Raw genomic sequence first — 20780 nt, forward strand, 5'->3', positions numbered from 1 at the left:
TAGAACAAAATATATGCATACAAGAACACCTAGAGCAACAAAACAGGATGTTTTCAAAAAAATTAGCCTAAATTTACATCTATTTGTGTATTAACTAGCAACAGAAGTATTTTTCAGATATAAATACAGAGGCAATGTAGATTTTACAGCCTTTTGCATTACTAGAAGCTGCACATATGCTAAACATGACATAAAAAAAGAGCACCCATTAGCTTGCACCTAATCACCCAGCAAAGCTGGAAGCAGCAGAACTCAGGCGCTGTGCTGAAAGACACCCCCTGGTTGGTGCTTAAGGAAGCATCTTAGCTATTGGTGAACGAGAGAACCTTCATGGAGAAACTCCCACTGCTGGAAAGCCAAAATGATGAGCTCCTCTCCTCTCCTGACCTCCCTGCTGCAGCGTGAAAGGGGCACACCTGAACAGTTAACAACCAGCTCTCCTCAGGCAGAGCCACACAACTCTAAAACACACAGTGGTAGGAAGGATCACGCAATCACAACCACCCCCCGGTCACTCTCTTAGTCAAATCCTGCTTCTCTCCACTTAAAGAATTCCATACCGTGGAATGGTATTTTTGTACCTTCAGGCTGCCAATAACTTTGACACTCCACACTCTAACAATGCCAACTTTCATGATGATGAAATAACTCAACATTGTCTTAGTAGCAGTAATCATATTAGTAGGAATAATAATAACAAAGCAGCCAATTTAAGAGTGTGTCAATGCTGAAGACACAGGACTGAATGTAAAGGTGTTTCCATTTGGCTATTTTTAAATCAGGTGAAATCAAGCAAGGAGCAGATAATTACTGTCTTGTGTTTAGTATACTGTAATCCCCCAACTATTCAGCTTGGTTATATTTCCCATACTGCAATAATGTTTGCAGTCTCATCTAGCTTATCACCACTCCTAGCTTTTTTCCCCCCCTTTTTAAATACGTTTAAAAAACTTGTAGTCATTCAAAAATATATTCATACTTCCCCTTAACCCACTTCCAGAGTCTGAACCTCTGACCTTACCCAAACAAGAAACACTAATGCCTTTTATTTCATAGTCTATACATAATGTTATTCATTACTTATTTTCATATATTCATTTTGCTTGAAGGTGTAAATGTTATAGCATTTTGAAACAGGGTGGTGTTACCTCTTTTCTCCTACTTTTTCTGAGACTCAGATTCTATAAAGTTTGTTTGCTTGCTCCTAAATATCAACTAAGACTTAAATATTCTTGCAGTGGATTCCTGAAACTACAAGGCATCACAGAAATGTTTTGTGAAAAGCAAACACCAAAGATATGACTGACTTTCATTTCATTTTGATTCCCCATCTATAAGAGGCTTGGGTATATTTTCAATACAAAATCTGAGAGTCAGATCAACATTAAAGAGGTATTAAAGCATGGAAGAACCCATAAAGAAAACTTTTAATTACTAAGAGGAAAAAAAATCTTTTCTGTTGCATTCCCCAGGAAATTGTTGGGAAAAATAGGCTGGCCATTCAAATTTTGTCGCACTACAGATACTCTTCCAAAAAATGTACCATCATGCAATACATCATATTTTACTAGACACTGCTTCCATAGAAATACACACTGCCACTACTCTATCAAAACTTGTATTTCAGAGCAAATCTTTATTATGTATCCTATTTCAGGGCAGTATTTTTTATAATTTCTAACAGAATACCATTCAAAGAGCTACACTATCATATTAAACCATCTACAGCAGAGCATTTCAGCCCAGCCTTGTATAAAGAAAACCAGCATGAACCTCTTCATTAGAAAATACAAGATTCTATTTGAAGTAAGAAGTCACGAAAGGGGAGACAGTGACAAAAATCTGCCATCTGCACTACATACAATGTAGACCTAAAAACAATGACTGAAAAATTTATTGTCACTATAAAGACAGTACTAACAGCCCAGTAAAATAAGGAAGGGCTGATAGTGCATCTAATGGTAGAAAGATTAAGTATATATATATATATGTATACGTGTGTGTATATATATATGTATATGTATGTATGTTCTTGGATATAAATACTTCAGCACTTGAAATCTGCAATAATATTCACTTTAATTGAGCCAAGACTAAGCAGAACTACTGCACTATCTGAGCTTTCCTTTCTAAAACAGCAGCAAACTGCCCCCAACAGCCAACCTTACCCTTGCTGTAGGAACTTGACCAAGGTCATAGAGTAAATCATCACTGTCACAAGCCTGTGACCCCAAATCCTGGCAACACCATGCTGCCTCTCAACAGGCAGTCCAGAAGGAAGATACTCTGCACTTCACTACCCATCTTCAGGTTCACCCAGCACTTCTCATACAGCCTAAAACTGCACCAAACAACATTCACTACTACAAGCAGAGAGACAAAAGTATAGAATTACACATCAGTGTAAAGCCTCAAACATTAATTGCATATATAAAAGGATTGCTAAAACACCAAATCAATGTTAAGAACTAGACTCTTTTTTTTTTAATTTGTGTTCCTGTACTGCCACCTAAAGATCAGAGTGAAAAACAGGAACAGTAGTGGACAACATGACTTTTATCTGCATTCCTGGAAGAGAACAGTAAGGTTTTTCTGATACCTCATTTTGAAAAAAGACCACACCAGATCCAACCAGATCAAAACCAGATTGATGACACAGTTTTATTTCACATCACAGTTCAGCAGTACTTTACTAATTGCCTGATTTCTATACATTTAAAAAAAAAACTCTGCATTTATGTATAGATATCCTTTAATTAGACAAATGTCAGCTTGAATAGTCTTAATCTATAAACTCTGTCTAACCACAGCATATTTTGCAAATGAAGAGAGACTGGTAGAAATATATTTTTTACTTCCTTATTTACTTTTTTAAACTTTTAACTGCTATCACTATGTAGGAAAAAAAACCCTACCCACAAAATTAATTACCCCAAATTAATAACCTCTTGTGATATAACAAGCTGGTAATACCGTTCTTTCTCCCAACAAAACACACCTGGTTACACACCTACATTCAAACACCTCAGATTCACTTTTATTCCAACTGTTGCTGCACTCAGCCTGTCCTCTGAAGTCTGCAGCCTCTCACAACTTGAAGCAGAAAATGTTCAGGCACTGCCCTGAAGGGCTCTGATGTCACAAGTCAGACTTAACAAACATAATAGCTAAAAATCTTTTGAGCTTGGTGTTTATTTGGGTTTTTTTTTTTTTTGGAGGAGTTTTTGTTGGGTTTTTGGTTTGGTTGGGGTTTTTTTTTCAATATGCTGAAGATGCAAGACGCATCTTGTAAGATGTAAGCATCACCTGGAAAAGATTGTCAATTTTTTCTTTGATTAAATGAGACCCATATTCTCATGCCTGTAAAGGACATGAAGCAAACCACCTGGACTGTTTCTACAAACAAAACTTCAAATATTTTCAAAATAACCTCCTCCCCCCAAACACCCCCCCCCCAAAGAAAACCCCCACAAAAAACAACAAAAATCAAACGAAAGCAAAAACCTAAAAAAGGAAGGTTAGCGGTATCGAATTTTCTCCAGTCTCTTCTTCATGTCTTGGCAACCACACAGGGGTTTGGCTCATCTAGCAGTTATGTTTCAGGTACTAATAAGTACATGTTCCTTTAACAGCTCGGCCACAGCCCAGCTTGCTGGGAAACCGCTCTAGTTTAAAATCCCCTTTCGTTCGTTTCCTTCTAAACCAACACAGAAAGTTACCACGTGTTCGTCAGTTTCCAAGTTTGCGGAAACTGGCACGCGGGAGGAAGGCAGGCATTTATTTACAGCATGTCTCCAAGCCACGTGCTCTTTAGGGGGATAAACCCGGCCCTGCGACACGGAGCTCAGGAGGGCCGGTGCCTCGGCAGCTCTGCGGGCACAGCTGCCCCCGGCCCCGAGCGGAGCCCGGACCCTCCCGGCGCCGCCGGCTCAGCGGGAACACTGCGCGGAGCGGCGGCACCGCACCGAGCCAGGGCGGCACTGCCGCCTCCCGCCAGCCCGGGAAACCTCTCCAGGAACAGCAGCGCCCGGAAAGAGGCGACATCCTCAAAACAGCCGCTTTAAAAAAAAAAAAAAAAAAAAAAAAAGCCCCCAGTTAAAAACAGCGGCTGGAAGCTGCAAGCCCCGCACTTCAGCCAGCACACAGCCGCGGGCCTCGGGTCAGCGCGCACTCCCGGCCCGCGGGCACGGCACGGCGCGGCCCCGCCCCGGCGGAAGGGGCGGCGCTGGCTGCGGAACGGCGCGTTCCCGCCCGTACCTGCGCAGGCAGCGCTCGCACACGCTGCCCAACTGCTGCTTGCTGAGGACGTAGGCGAAGGGCACGTCGCGGTAGAGCAGCTCTCCGGGCCGCACGCTCCGGCGGGAGCGGAGGCCGCTGCCCTTGCCCGGGCTGTGGAACCTCTCCAGCGCCGCCGGCTCCATCCTGCCACGCGCGCCGCCACCGGAGAGGAGTGCGCGGCCGCCCCGCCCGCCGGCACGTGACCGGGCGCGGCCGCCGCCATCTTAAATCAGGGCAAGGGCGGAGGCGGCCCCGCGGCGGGCAGGAGCCCGGCCCCCAGGGACGGAGCCGGGGTTGCGGCACGCCCGTGTCCTGAGCCAGCACAGCCGCACTGAGAGGCGCAGGGCAGCCCTTTGCCTGAAGAGGCACCTAATAATGCATATCACAGAATGTCAGGGTGGAAGGGACTACAGTGCGTCATCTGGTGGAACCTCCCTGCTCGAGCAGGGCCATCTCAGAGCGCATTGCACAGGAATGCATCCAGAGGATCTTGTACGTTTCCAGTAAGGGGGACTCCACAGTCCTCCCTGGACTATCTTCTCTAGTGCTCAGTCACCTGCACAGTAATGAAGCTTTTCTTCATGTTCAGGTGGAACTTCTGTGCATCAGTTTCTGCCCCTTGCCTCTCCTGTCCGTCCTATTGCTTGGCACCACTGAGTACAGCCTGGCTCCCTCACTTGAGATACTTACATCCAAAATATTAAACAGTTTAGTTAACAAAGGAAGGGACGTGATAATGATTCAGTCAAAAGACATCCCCAAAAAGGACATTATATTTGTGAGCTGGCATCTGGATGTATTTCTGGATCTCACTGTGGTCTGAATACAGACTGGGCCAGTAGCTGCACCTACGCTCTGGTGTTGCTCACTGAAAATGCATCCCATACCCCAGATTACTTTTTGTCAGAACCACAAGTTAGAGACACCAGATAAATGACAACAGAAAAAGCAAAACTTGCAGAATTAAATATTAACCTGAAATGCTGGTGCACAAAGCCTGTGAAAGAAGTGCTTTCCGCATGGGTCTGCATAACTTTCATTCATTTATGAGATTATACTCACGATGCAGGCTAAATGTGTTAAACTGCAGATCGACTTTGTCTGGTTTTCCTTGTCACGCCTGTAGAGGGAGGTAGGGCTTGTGTTTTGGAAAGGAGTCTTAATTCGTGCTGTCAAAGAACACTGAGACATAGACCTAATAGTTCTGCCAAGCAGCTGTGCTAAAACCACTCAGTTTTGTTCTCAGTAACTATTATTTCAGTCTGCAGTTGTTATCATCCAAGTTGCAACAAGGTAATAAGGAATGGCAATATGCATATCTAAAACAGTGCTATTAGGAAGAACCAAGGTACCTAAAGCCAGAGGATTCTCACAAAAAATATTTTTTGGCATTTGCTTAATGCTGCAATGATGTAATTCATTACCAAGAGAACTGACAGCAATCTAGCTGTTAGTGAAATCATTATGCCTGTTACTATGCTTATCTTTAGCTCTTTTAGCAAATTTTTAAAATGTGTTAAATTACAGCGATACTGTGAGTTTCTCAAGAATTAACCTTAGCAGTTATTAAAATATTAGGCAACTAGTTCCATATTTGGCCTGTATGCTTTACTTCTTCACCTATTAAATGTTCCACATTTTCCTGTCTATGCTATGTTTTAGTTTCTAAGCACGCATCACCCAGAACCTGTACCAAAAACAAGCCCAGTAATAACAGAAGTTAACATCTGCCTGTATTAGTGGATAAATTTAAGTAATGAATGGTCAAACAAAAAGCATGAACTGAAAGGCCTACCCATGAACTGCAAAAAGCACACTCAGGGAAGAGCTAATATAAATATACAACACCAGATGTAATTTTCATTATTTTCTGGTTTTTTACTTGGCAGGTTTTCTCACTTGTATGTCCAGTAACACAAAAAAAACCTTGCAAAGTACAAAAAACACATCTGAGGGAATGCCAGTCTTCGTGTCTCACTGACACACAAACAATATGAAAATCACAACCTTGAACAGCCCAGCTACTCTAGGAAGATTTAAAGTATGAATATCTGAAGATGGGACTTCCATCAGCTTGGCATAAGCTGTACAGGAAATAAGCTACAGAAACTTGAAAACAGCTTTTAGTTGACATTGCATTTCAAGTGATATGAAAACATAATTGCAGTAATAGAGATCTTCTGTGTAGATAAGCTTTCAATCACAGCATTGAACATCTTAATGCAGTGTTGGATATTTGGACTTCTGTGTGAAGGGCCTGAAGAATTTATTGTGGATATCTATGTCTACAGGTTAGTGACAAATCTGCCTAGGAGGGCCATTCAACAATCTTTGAGCAATGGTGATCAATGGAATGCCCAACTTGGATGTTTTTGGAGTCATCAGTCCGAATTTTCTCGAAAGCATAATGATAGTAGGGCTGTATATCCCAGTAAGTGCTTATTTAGCCCAAGAATATATTTAGTTGAATTTAATCCCTGTTATCAGCATGGTATTTTTATATGACCAAGTCATACACAGACCTAAACAGGTCAGACTTCTCAGCAGCTGTTTGAAGTGCATGACACATTCTGGATGGAAGAAGCTGTCAAGGAGTGTAATGAGGGTACTTTTGAAGGAAATATCACTTAATTGTGGCTGATGCTGCTGAATTAGTCATACATCCTTACTGCCAGGAGACACCATCATGAAGCTTCAGCTCTTCTATCTCAGGACGGCGTGTTTTACAACATGAATTTAGAGAAACAGCTGCAGTAATGAAATAATTCAAATTCTGCTCCCCACTCATAAATGTGCAATAGCCATTGCAAACAACACAGCACAAAATGGATTTTTTTTTTTTCTGGGACCAAAATATGGCTGAAAACACAAAATGTTAAATTTTGGATTGTACAAAACCTGCGTCACTAACAGCATAGAATAGCTCTCAATTAATTAGTTGAAAGCGTGTAAGGACAGACAAATCTTTTATGAACACGTATCTCTTGAAGAGGTCTCTTCACTTTCAGTGTTGGTGTGCTAGTGAAAAATTGATTCTAGATTGTTAAATTAAAAATCACTGCAGAAGCGTTTTAAGCACAAATTCATAATAAATTTCATATAGATTTCATCTGTTAATTTTTTTTACTGGGAAGTTTACCTAACCATTCTACTTTATTTGTATCTTCCCTGCCCCAAACATGTCAATTTCCTTCAAATCACAGAAGCAAGCTCAGGAAGTTCTGAGCTGTTTGTTTATTTGGGGTCGTATCAATAGGATCAACCACATCAGTGCCTAAAGACTTACATTATGAGTAATCGACTCTTTCATTTGGCATATCTGAACTACTCCTAATTTCCCTTGGGCTTCCTGTATGTTGTGTTCTCTCTGCTGGGGACAGGCAGTATGCCTATTTTTAGCAGTGACAAGTTAAACAGCCCACACAAGGAAAGATGCAATAGCTGTTAAACAAGGATATGACGTGAGCAAATCAACATCTCCCACTGACTTGTCCTTTCCGTAAAAGTTACTTGTTATTTCCTTTTTCTCAATATCTACAGAAGAAAGGTATGGCTTTGCTAATTAATGTCTTACAAAGCTCAGGTCAGAGTTTTCAATCTGCAGCCCTACAGATTGTGTTCAGTCTGACAAAACAATTAATTCAACATGCTTCTCAGGAAGTCTCAGTTTCTTCCTATCACATTTGCACATCCTAAACGATACCACACAATCTGTTTCTCAAGTTTCATGCTGATATTTCCATCAACATTATCATTAGCCTGTAAGGCTGAGCTCTAATTATTAAAATGTCCAGTGCTGAACAGGTTTACAGCCAGTACGGACACATTCCACCTTAACAACCCCTTATCACAGCATCTACTAGATTAATTACTGCAAGGTCACAAACGCTTCTTCTAGATCAAAAGTGAGCTGACTATAGAGTTCAATTTAACTGACCTAATTCCAAGCAGCAAAATTTCTCATTAACTGGACCAAGTTTGTTTCTGTCTCTATTTGTGTTTGTTATGATTTAAATATAGTCAAGTAGGAAGGGCTTAGGCAATTGCTAGCACAGTCATAATTTTATTTCCCAGACATATGGCACAAGTGATGAGGGCCACTAGAAAAGACTTGGCATCTCTAAAGTTGCAATCGATATATCAGCTATGATATACTGGTGCTTTAATAGGGAATGCCAAACACCATTTTTGGGCAGCTCCTCAAAAAAACTGGAAGAGTGAGAGCAACACTTAAAAATGTTCTACTAGAGAGTGCATCACATGTGGTTCATCTTTCAGAGGTTCACATATTAAATCAGTCTTGAAGAAAAAAAGTTACGCAAAGGAAACAAATACAAATAGTACAGCATTGGTTAAAAATTGTCATCTGATCGCAGGGATTCCATACTGTTGTCTCCTTATCACAAAAGTTTCATACCTTCTTTTCTCTTGAGCTGCTCCTCCAAGCACTGACTCTTTTCTTCTTCACAAAGCAGCCAACTAACTCCAGTTTCTTCTCAACCACCCACCCCACTCTTTTATAGATCTCTTCTTCTCATTGGTTACAACCGTGGCCTGTTAAAGTCAGGCCTGTTCCTATTCTTTGCTAATTGGCCCAGCTGCAACTCCTTAGGGGTAAGATTACTTTCTACTTTATCTTTATTTTCTTATATTCTATCCCCCTACAAAAAATGGTAACAGAAATGTATGACAAGTCTTTATGTACAGTTTAAATTTTGAAAGTGAAGTGAAAGTTCAACATTATCCTACAAAAGCTAAAATCCTGCAACTGTAGGAATTACTGAGTGGATAGCATAAATAATCAAATATACAGACCTACCTAATTTTCACTCCCTGTGTATTTATTCATATACAATAGCCATTTTCACATTTTCAATCTTTTCCATGAATACTAAAATCACTTTTATAATGGCAGGCATTTCTCTTTTCATTTCACGTTTGTGATCAGGGCTAAACATTCCTTACACTTAGCCTTAATGGTGCATTTCTGTTGAGCAGTAAATCTCATTTCAAGTCCCCAGTTATGCAATATTCCTTCCACTTACAGACTCCTGCTGCTAGTCTGCATTGGATGATTAAGTGCTGCTTTGCAACAGTATCAAAATAAAACAAATTTCTTTTTCTCAGTTCGTGTTTGAAATGTTATCAGCACACAGTTGAAGAAATTTATTGAGACAGTGGTGGTCTTACATTTCATGTATAGAACACTTCTCCTGGTACGTTGGAGGTGTAAGACATCTTGCTGCAACAAGAGCAAGGTGTTTTGATTCAAGGTGAGGAGGGGGAATCAGCCCAAGAGACACAGCAATCTTGTAGACCAGTAGATAAGAGAGTTACCATCTGATGAGACTGGAAAAGGTGGAATTGCTTCTGTTAATGCAAGGTTGCCATTCACTGACAATTAACAATGACTATTTCTGAAATAGTCAGAGATGTAAGCAGAAAGGAAGCCTCAAATCTTGACAACCTGCACCAGAACACCAGCAAGGCTCTGAGGCAGACTGCAAATTAAGCCTCAGCCTTTCCAGGAGTTTAATTGTAATACTACAAAAGCTCAGCAGCAGCTTCAAGAGGAAGCTGCAGCCTAGCTAGCAGAGTGTACTGAGGCTGCTCAAAGTCACTTTGTCATCTGCAGCCAGAACTGCAGGAGGAAGACAGAGATGAATGCTTATCACATCTATACCTCACTCTAACCTTAATAAATACAATTCTGTTTGCATTGTTTGGGGCACTGCTGTTATCCACAGCCTGAAAATAGCTCAGCCTTCACCAAGATGGCATTTTATAAAGTAGTGCTTTGCTAAAGAAGTGTATTTTTTACCACAGCTCTTTCTAGAGGGTACAATATACAACCAGTACAGAACCAGTACAACCTCTCAGCATTGTTGAACAACAACAGAACAGTTACATGGCAAGACAGAGAAATTGGGAACAGGTTGCCTCACAGAGTACTATAGCTAAAACCAGAATTTTAATAGCATATGGTTTTGAGTAGTTTTTTGGTACATGTATTTACACATTAAAAATATTGGCAAAGGTTTCAAATAAGAGGATTTATTTTTTAAAAATAATTTATACAGCACTGAATATTCTGATGACTTTCAGACGTAAAATAATCCCTATACACATGTAGGTGTTTGTGTATTGTATTACAAACTGGTATGTGTTGCCCCTGGTATTTTCAAAAGAAATAACTTTTACAACTTTTCCTCAGGGATATCACAATCTTTATTTTAAGCAACTCTCAGATAATATTTTATCACCCTGTCATTACATTGTCTTCTATTAACATACCACTATTCATTTATTAGCATTTATTGACTTTAGGCTGCAAATTCAGAAAAGCAGACAATGTTGCAGGCTCAGTGGTTGTTAAGACCTTTGTATTCTGTGAATCTGTCAAAAGGGCCTCCAAATCATTAAGCACTAAAATAAAAACCAAACAACTAATAATTTGGTCTGGTAATTTTTTTCAAATGTTGTAAATACACAGCAACAGTGTAACAAAACGTTGCATTTAAGTGGTACATCCAAAAGTAGCACGAGCTAATAAGCTCCTGCAAAAGTTGCAAAGCTTGTCCATTGCAGATAGGATTGTGTGCAAAGCTTGTCCATTCCAGATAGGATTGTGAATGATAACTGTGAATTCATTACTTTCATCCTAAGTAGAAGGGCTCTTGTTAATTGCTAAATTTTTCCTGTTTGGACAGGAAGTCATCTAGCTAACAGTATCTCCGATTTTATTTAAATCATTTTTTATCAAAGTAATCTTCCAGAAGCAAAAGTGATCTTCCAAAAGCTTTAGATTTATAAGTTCATGGTCCTTGTACTTGCCAAGACTTCATCATGGAAGAAGGTCTCAGCAAACAAATCGGAGTTTTGCAAAGCCTCGAAAAGACGCTTATAGTCTTCTGGATACAAGTTACACATTGAAGCATTTTTGGGAATTTCTAGTGCTTTCAGTAATGTGTCACTATTGTCCAAGCTCCAGGAACTGAAACAAACAAAACAAAATCATAATGGAGCATTTCTTTCTGTGAAAAATTAAAAAGCAAGAAACATTATCTGAAGGTCCACTCTTTCATAGCCTCTAGAGGAAGCTAACCTCTTCTTCCACACACTTTCAATCCATACTGCAAACAGGAAGAAACCTCTGCTATTAAAACACATCAATAGCAAATAAAGCCCCCAGCACACACAGACAATACCAAACCACACAAACCTCCTCATTACAGGACAGGTACTTGCTCTCCTTATTCCACCCTAAATTCATAAGTCAGTAACAGGCATTACAGCCTAAAAAGGGTGCTTCAGTGCTGGAGAAATTAAAGCCAAGGATGACTCAGTATAGCATGAACTAGTGACTTACACCTCCCAGGTATTTTCTTCTACACCTAAACAGATGTATCCACCCTCCCTCCCATCTACATCTTTGCTATGAAAGCTATACTTTTATAAATGTGCACATACATTAACTATTTCCCAGACAGGAAAAAAAGTGTATAAATACATAGAAGATGCATATTAGAAGCCTTCAACTTCCTGGCTGAAGGATCAAGTGGAGATGAAGTATACCACTGAGCTTTAAGAAAGAAATCCATTAAGGCTCTTTCCACTTGTCTTTCTAAGACAGTTACTGGAATTTAGTAGCTTATTTTTTCTCCCTTTCTGGAAATTAACTTTCATAACCTACTATCAGCAAATGAGAAGTATATTCATTATTTTCATCAGCAAGGAGTCAATGCTTTCCAGACTGTGAACACCTTCCATTTCTGGGAAACAGAAATCTACTGATCATAAAGAAACGTGAATAGCTTGCATAATTGGTAAAGTCTAAAACCTAATTTTTTAATTAGGTAACAGCCATTTGAGGACATCCCCATTACACCTTCTATAACCTTCAGCTGTTTTCATTAGTGTGACTTTGATGTCTGTTGTAAGCTGAATCTCTTTCAGCATTTGATTTCTGTACCTGCAAAACTCTTGGTGGCTTTATTATTGTATCTGTAAAGTAAGCGAAAACTTCTTACAGATACATGACCTAAGCTCCATTGGAGATACAGGAATTACTGCACATATATATTCTAAATGCTTTCCAACCTTCCTGACAGGAACAGTCCCCAAAATACTGTATAGCAGGTTGCATAATAAAATCTTCTATTCTTCTATTAATTAATGAGGTTTTTTTATAAGGTAGTACTTCATCTGCAAATAAATACTGCTTTGCGAACATTATTTTAATATTTTCATGTATTTCTCTGAAGTATAAAAATTTTAATTCTTTCTTACTTACTTTAATCTATCAGTAAGTTTAGACTTAGGTTTAGCAAAGGACTGTTTCACCATGAAAATAAAGGTAGATGCATTTGAGGGCTTCAAGCCTCCCGTAAATAGATTTTGCTGAGGAGTCAGTCGTACCAAACAGAAATGGTCATTTGGCAGCCGCTGCAAGAAAAACAGAGCAAGTCACTGAAGAAATCACTTTTTAAGACAGTATCTATCTTAAGCCAAGAGCTTAATCTTTGCCACCGGTAACATTTCTTATTCAAAGTTTTAACAAGATGATTTCGTCGGCAGATGAGGCTTCACCTCCCTGTGCCTCAAACAGAAAAGGAAATAGAAAACAAAAGAAACATACTATCACTTGGGGTTTATTTCCATATTTTTAAACTGGACTTCCTTAGTTGAAATGAACAAGACAGGCTTGATGTGATTTTGCAAACTATTGTATTTCCATACAATATCTTGCATTGTATTCCCATACTATGCAAGGTATCAGACCTGCCTTTTATATATAAAGACGGAATTACCAGAGTGTAACACTAAGACATTATTGCAACATGAAGAAGTCACAAAACTGGGACAAAGTGAGTCTTCAAGGGAAATAAATGTACTTCTGTATTGGCAGCAATGGATATATTAGATCTGACATCTGTACTTCTGAAGTTGTCCTGGTACATCTTGTATAGCCCACCTGATGGGCCTCTCCACATGGCTTTCCAGCAACACAAAGCATGTAAGGCATACCCAGTCACTTACATATTACAGAAGAATTGCAAACTACACTCAATACAGCACCACAGCAGTTTTCTGGGGAGCTAGACACTCAAAAATATTAAGTAAATGTGCTTTTATATTATCAGAATTAAATAGGAATATTCTTTTATTATACAAAGGAACATCATTACTTTTCCAAAGGAGGGAAGTAAATAACTTTACACAAGGTATTTCTGCACTTCTCAGATTTTAGTTCAGACTCATGTTTTTCTACAATTAACTTGCACATTAAATCTACAATAGACATGTGAATAACTATTTTAACCAAAACCAGCAGCATACTGATTGTGTTATTAACTGTGGTAACACTTGTTTTGTTTAAGCAGGTAGATGTGACCATCAGTAACTTTCTCTGAAAAATACTTTACCTATTCATATTCCTTTATGCTGTTTACTCACTATATTTTTTCCATCTCAGACAATAAAGATACTAGTTTATTTCAGTTTCCAATTCTTCACTCCACTTTTGATGAATCTCTATGCTGCCCTAAATTTTAATTAGAACAGTTCTTAAAAAACACATCTGTAAATGCTGCTATAAAGTTACTCTAACCTTTCATTAAAAGTAGTTTAGCTGTATCTTCTGAAGAAAAGTATATACAACAATCTTACCCCAGCTTTTGGTATCGCCAGTCCCCCATTTTTCAAATTGGTTGCAAATGAAGACCAAGGTTCCTATGGGAGGAAGCAAATGCATTATGTATTATGGAATTAAAGTGTTTTGTTAGAATAGAATAGACTATTTCAGTTGGAAAGTGCCTATAGTGATCATCTAGTCCAATAGCCTGAGCAATTCAAGGCTGGCCAAGCTAAAGCATGTTATAAAGGGCATTGTCCAAATGTTTTCTTAAATGCTGACAGGCTTGGGGCATTGACCACCTCTCTGGGAAGCCTGTTACAGTGTTTGACCACCCTCTCCCTAAAGAAGCACTTGCTACTGCCAAGTCTAAACCTCCCCTGACACAGCTTTGAACCATTTCCATATATCCTATCAGTGGATAGCAGGGAGAAGAGCTCAGCACCTCCCTCTCCCCTTCCCCTCCTCAGGAAGCTGCGGAGAGTACTGAGGTCACCCCTCAGCCTCCTTTGCTCCAAACAAGACAAGCCCAAAGCCCTCAGTTGCTCCTCATGGGACATTCCTTCTAGTCCTTGAACTGGTTTTGTTGCTGTCCTCTGGATGCACTCAAGGACCTTCACATCCTTTTTAAATTGTGGGGGCCAGAACTGCCCAAGTCTTTAAGGTGAGGCTGCACCAACGCTGAATTCAGTGGACAATCAGCTTTCTTGACCAGCTGATGATGCTGTTTGAGGCACCCCAGGGTGCAGTTTGCCCTCCTGGCTGCCAGGGCACACCCTGCTGACTCAGACTGAGCTGCTGCCAGCAGCAGCCCCAGGTGACCAGTGGCCAGCCAGGTGTAGCCCAAATCAGCCCTCTGAGCTCTGCCCTTCAGCCAGTTCTCCACTCAGCACCTGCTCATCCCACAGCTGGACAGCTTTTCCAGAAAGATGCTGCGAGGGGCAGTATCAAAAGCCTCCCTAGAATCCAGAAAAAATTGCACCCACCATTTTCTGTTCATTCACTGGGCAGGTGACCTTATCACAGGAGGGTGTCAAATGGGTTAAACAGGACTTTCCCTTGTGAACCCATGTTAGCTGTGCCTGATGAGTGCATTATTCTTCAAATGCCTTTCAGTAGTACCCAGCAGACTCTGGTACTCGCTAATGGTTGCAGGTGCTGAGGTTTGACAAACCAGTCTGTAATTCACTGAGTCTTCCCTCACATTGTTCCTTGTAGGAGGATGTGGAATAACACTGGCCTGCTTCAGTCAGCAGGGGCCTCCCCAGATCCCCAAGACCTTTGGTACCTGATCAAGAGAGGTCCTGCCATAGCTTCACTGGCTCCTCAGTACTCTGGGGTGAATTCCATCAGGCCCCAAGGACCTGAGAACATTCAGCTGATACTGCTGGTCCCTTCAGCCTCCATAAATGGAAAGTCACAGTTCCCACACTCATGGTCCTTTTGCTCAGGGGGCCAGGCTGCCCAAGGGTTGTCAGTATTATTAAAGACTGACAAAAAAGAGACGTCAAATGCCTCCATTTCCACTTTGTCCCTGTTAGTCAGGTGACCTCCCTCAAAAAGTACTATTCTTCAACTTCCTAATATTTACCTTAATGTATACCTTGTAGTATAAGGTATTTGGAAGACAATGGATAGTGAAACCTTATTTTAGATTAGGAAAACATTTAAACTAGGACAGTAGGTTCCTAGAAAAATGGAGCACAAAGATAAATCTGAAAAGCATTAACTAACTGAAAGTTGATGGCCACGTGCGCACGGGGAACTGGGGAGACAACATTAAAAAAAAATTTTTAAAACTAAACCACAGCATGTTTCACAAGGTAAGGAGGTACTGACTAGTAGGAGAAGCAGATTTGCTTGGAACATTAAAGCACCAAGACTCAAACAAATTTCTACTGAACACAGCTTAGGAAGTCAAAAGCATACATGATGGCAAAATTTGAAGGATATAACAAAGAGCAGACTATGACAAATTGGAAAAACAGAATTCTAGTTTCACACAACCATTAGCAAAATGGAAAAGGTTTATCTGGTGTGTAAACATCTTTTTTTATCTACTAGAATCTGAGAATAAATGTTTTTGAATACAATGGCTTGCAGTGAGAACACTGACATCATAGTGAATGACAATGTTGCTTATTTGAAAGAGTTTTACACAAAATATGAAATATGAAAATATGGTTTAGCTTTTTACAAAAGTTTTCAACAGTTCTCCAACTGATTTAAACATCAAATTAGGTTCCAGTTAGTTTGCAATGGTAAACCATTATAAACCCTTTTGCATGTCCATACACAGCTTTAGGCCATATCAGCTGGTACAAAACTCTTACCTTATGCAGTAGTTCAATTTCATACCCTAGTTGTGCAAGTACAGTAAGTGCTTGATAAACCTTTGACTTCCCCGGCTTTGCTGTTAATACCTAAAAAAATGGCAAAGAGCAAGCATTTTTGTTGCAAGAAGCAAGACTGTGTATTATCTAAGCAAAATCCACATATATATATATAAAAAACAGTAAGAAATTCAGTTAAGTCTAAAATTCCAACGTAAAGTTACATTAGGCCTCTAATATGTGCTTTATGCTATTTTAATTTATCTTGTGAGAAGACAGAGCTAGAACATGTAATATTTGAAATATTTCTTCATGGCACATATTTGGATAACCGAACTATGTAAGAATCCCCAGCATATATTTTCTGGTTCCTTTTAAGGCAGAGAAGTTTCACACAGAAGAGAAAGAAGGATCAGATTTCATATAACAACCACAACTTTGGCAGAGTTATCAGTTTGCACTGATAAGATAAAATTCCCAAGAAGACACACAAAGCAGAGTTAAGTGAAGCATCAGGTGACTGCACTGAACATTAAGCAACTTGCAGAGTCATCATCCTGATCAATGTTACAAATCAAACAACTCTTAGGGCAAGGAAAAAAGAAAAGCTTGTGATTATTCTCAAAAAGGGCGAGAAAGAAATAAATTGTAGCAGGGAGATTTAACTTTGTGTAATAGATTAACACAGCCTTGTCATATGATAAAAACAAGAACAACCAACAAAAAGGAGTAAACAATGTCTAGTTAAAGAAGGCTCCAATAGCTTTTACTACACACCTCTTATGTAACAGAGTTCACATTATAAACAGAAAAGTTAATTAAAAAAAAAAAAAGCAACAGGGATTACCTTAAATGAATAGGCTGCCCTATATTTAGTAAAACATCTGACCATTAAAAAATACCATACAAGTGGGTATTTCAGTGGTGTCATTTCACAGAAGAATATACTTAAGACATTTATTTTTTTTCAGTGGGGTGTTAGATACAATACTGGTTGTGGAAGGACAAGGACCTGGAAGTCCTTGTCTATTTCAAGTAATTAAAGGTTTATGACTCTGTACAAACCTCCCAGTTTCATGGTGGCAGGGGGAGAGAAAAAGACCCGTCCTTGAAGTATAAGTAAAATTCTAGAGCCTTGGAACAGCATAAATTAGGAATATGTCATCCAGAAAAGGCTCTGCACCTTAGTTTACAGAGCATTAATAAAAAGGAGTGTAAATCATTATATATTGACTCTATTATTTTCAGTACTGCATACATAACAACTCAAGAGGACAAGTGCATCTCACTGTATTGGTATTTAGTGACTTCACTTGTGTTTTTGTGTTTTGAATTCAGTCTCTGTTAACTACTACCTGCAACTAGTAAACAAACTTTTTGCAAAAGCATGGCACAGAACTTAATCACCTCACAATTTACAATGGAAAGCAGCTAGTCTGCTGCTGCATATACTTCTCAAGGACCAGTCTTCATAGTTTTAAGATCTGTGGTTAAATGACAACAGAATGTTTCTTAATAGTGCTATCACAGCATAAAGCAAACAAGTAGGAAACCGACAATACTTAAAAATTCTGGTAGGAAAAAAATTCACTAGCAAAACCACTAAGTACTCAATATAAATGGGTTTGTGGTCTATGAAGCACTACACCTTCATTACCTGTAAAATGCCTTGCACATACCGTATACTCTTTTTCACTTATAAAGAGGTTGAGTTCCACTCTTCCGTATCTGTATATGGAACTGCATTCATACATGGCGAAAAGAAGTCTCCAAAGTCTGTTTCTTTCCAACTGTTGTGGTACGATTCCAAAAACTTTCAAAGGAACATCTGTTTCCCACAATAGCAAAAGTATCTTTAAAATTGTGCAGTATGTATTAGACAATCTCATTAATTCTAATGTCTAAACTACAAAAAACTAAGAGAAGAACGTCTGTGAGTTCATGTTGTTCGAGAATGAATACAATTCAAGCCTTAGTCAAAGCTAAGCCCAGTTTGCATTAGAGAAAAACTTTAAATGACAAGAAAACACCGAATTATCTGATATTGCCATGGGGTGGGAGGGGTGGTTCTGAAGCTATCATGATTCTTAAGCAAAGCTGAAATGTAGAAAACAGCATCTAATAATCCAGCATGTGTATTTAAGAGAACACATATCTCAAGGAAATCCCCAAGTTTTTGCCAAACTGCCTATGCACCCTTCAAACATGTGTGTTTGTAACATGTGGGATTGTAAACAATACCTGCCCTCCAAGGAACTGCTGCTACACCCAGGGTTTCAAAAAGTTTTTCAGAAGACACAGCAGGTGGTTTCAAAGCTCCCTTCGCCATAGGATCCATTCTGAAGAAGTCACCATGAATCACCTTTAACTGCCCATCCAGGCTACTCTCTAGGGACTGAATAAAAATAACTTTAGTTGAAGAAATCTGGATGTGGTAACTAGTTTTGCAAAACACCCAACCCAAACAAAAAATGCATTCAAGCGCTACCTAAAATTGTTACCCAGTCAACAAGACTCAAACCTCAGAGCTGCTTCTTATAGATGATAAAAAGAACAGCTTCTTTCTTTCAGCTGATAAAAATAATTGCCCCCTTCAGTGGGAAAGGCATTTTGATATTTTTTGTGCTGTTCAACTTGAGCTTTAAACCACATTCTTAAATTTGTAAGATGCTTTCCAATGTTTTTAAAAAACCATATGATAAGGAAACTGCTCCTTTTAACAATCTGAAACTAAAATTCTTCATATCTGTGGAGAGGATACCTTTTGTACACATTTTAAGTCAGGTGAGAGTCATTGGTTCCAAACCAGTAATGCAAACCTTCTAGAGCAACTTCTGCAGCTCTGTGTCTGACCCCCTCTGACCCCTTTGAATCCATGCAAAGCCCAGGTGAGCAGCAGAGGACAACACATGTGTCAATTGTAGGAAAACAGATTAAATAAAACTGTGAGATAATCAGAATAACTTAAGAATATTTTTACAGATTTTTTACAGCTTCTTACAGAAGCCTTGCTTAAACATAAACTTCTACAATGACTCCGATCAGTTTCAAATTTATGCATGAAATTTCACTTATGCATAGAAAGACTATGTATGAACTTGAATTCCTACATACACAAAATGCCAAATTAATTTAAAAACATTCTGCATTTGTGATGTACAATGCCAAACTATATACTGTTATTAGGCATTATGTCAGATGTTGCAAGTAACAACCACTGTCTAATTCCTTTTTGATCCAACAATTACACAACAATTTAAGCTCTCATTTTGCCTTTAATTTTGTTTTAGAAACATGCACTGAATCAAAAGTATACCTGTAAGTCTATAAGAAAATCTGAGTTACTTTCCAGAGCTACCACTCTAAAACCTGCATCAAGCAGAGATTGAGTCAAAATCCCAGGACCTGAGTAGGAAAAAAAAAAAAATTTAAAAAAAAAAATTAGGATCGCATTTTTGTTTCTAAGTGATTACCTTTAGTGATTTTTCCAACACAACACTTGGGACATATCACCTTCAACAGGAGATAGCTTGTGTTTGTTAAACACACTTCAAAACAAGAGTTAGAGAAATGATTTACAGGCAGCCTGCCCGAGATTTCTCACTGAATTACACTGAGCACAGCATTACAATTAGATACTGAGCAGGACTGGAGATAACGTTTTGAATATTTCTATTACTTTTTCTCCTGCCAACTGAAATATACTGTGAAACCTTACCCATATTATCTTTAAAACACATTCTGCAGAACTGTAAACAAAAAAACCCCAAACCATTAGGTAACTGCAGAGGATCTGCCATAGCCCATAATCCTGGGTGTGCTTTTACTCATAAGGTTCGCCTACAAGACCACAGTATTACCTGACAGAAAATGCCATCTCTGGTCGCTCTACAGCAAAGTTTTAACACGACCTACTCAGGCCTCCAGACTGCACCCTCACTCATTCCCCATGCTCTGCATAAATGCACCCCCAGGCACACCCCGGGGCCCGCACCCACGTGTCCCGGGAAGGTGCCGGGGCGCGGGTCCGGGACATCCCCCGGCCGGGATATCCCGGACCGCAGCGCAGCTGCCACCCCCGCCCGAGATGCCGGGAGAGGCACGGCCCCAGCCCCTTCCCGCAGCGGGGCCGGGCTGCCGGCAGGGCCGGTGGCGAGGGCGGCAGCTCGCACTGACCCCCCCAAGGTCACTGGGGCGCGCCGGAGCCCGGGGCAGCTCACCGGGCGCGAACTCGAGCAGCAGGGGCTGGGGGCCGGAGCCGGCTCCGCCCTGCAGGCAGCGCCGCACGGTGCGCGCCAGCTGCGGGCAGTCGATGAAGCGGCGGACCACGAGGCTGCTCCCCTGCTCCTTACGCATCAGCCGCTTCTCCTTCGCCGGCTCCGCTACCCGCAGGGACGGGTACTGCCGCCCCGCCGTCACCCAGCACGGCGGCAGCCCGCAGAGCAGCGGCCGCAGCAGCCCCGCGGCCAGGAGGCGGCCGCAGCGCGCGGCGCCCGGCGGGGCCCGGCCCGCCAGCATCGCCGCGCCGCCCGCGC

At 40.3% G+C, this 20780-nt stretch overlaps 2 protein-coding genes across 2 annotated transcripts in view; both read right to left on the reverse strand.

Moving 5' to 3' along the window:
- SMYD3 (SET and MYND domain containing 3) overlaps positions 1-4421 on the reverse strand; it is a 380665-nt gene extending 376244 nt beyond the window's left edge. The window contains exon 1 of the mRNA XM_036379289.1: positions 4258-4421. Coding sequence (XP_036235182.1) covers positions 4258-4421 — 164 coding nt within the window. The remainder of the gene's footprint in view (positions 1-4257) is intronic.
- Positions 4422-10316: 5895 nt separating this feature from the next.
- On the reverse strand, positions 10317-20763 carry TFB2M (transcription factor B2, mitochondrial). Its single transcript, XM_036380830.2, has 8 exons — positions 20466-20763; positions 19562-19650; positions 18487-18640; positions 17925-18073; positions 16246-16335; positions 13948-14010; positions 12572-12723; positions 10317-11272 (listed from the first exon to the last, which is right to left on the reverse strand). The coding sequence occupies exons 1-8, from the start codon at positions 20761-20763 to the stop codon at positions 11086-11088; spliced, it is 1182 nt and encodes a 393-aa protein (XP_036236723.1). The 3' UTR covers positions 10317-11085.
- Between the last annotated feature and the right edge of the window lie 17 nt (positions 20764-20780).

Source organism: Molothrus ater, chromosome 3 (assembly GCF_012460135.2).
Source record: "Molothrus ater isolate BHLD 08-10-18 breed brown headed cowbird chromosome 3, BPBGC_Mater_1.1, whole genome shotgun sequence".
In the NCBI taxonomy this organism is placed as follows: Eukaryota; Metazoa; Chordata; class Aves; order Passeriformes; family Icteridae; genus Molothrus; species Molothrus ater.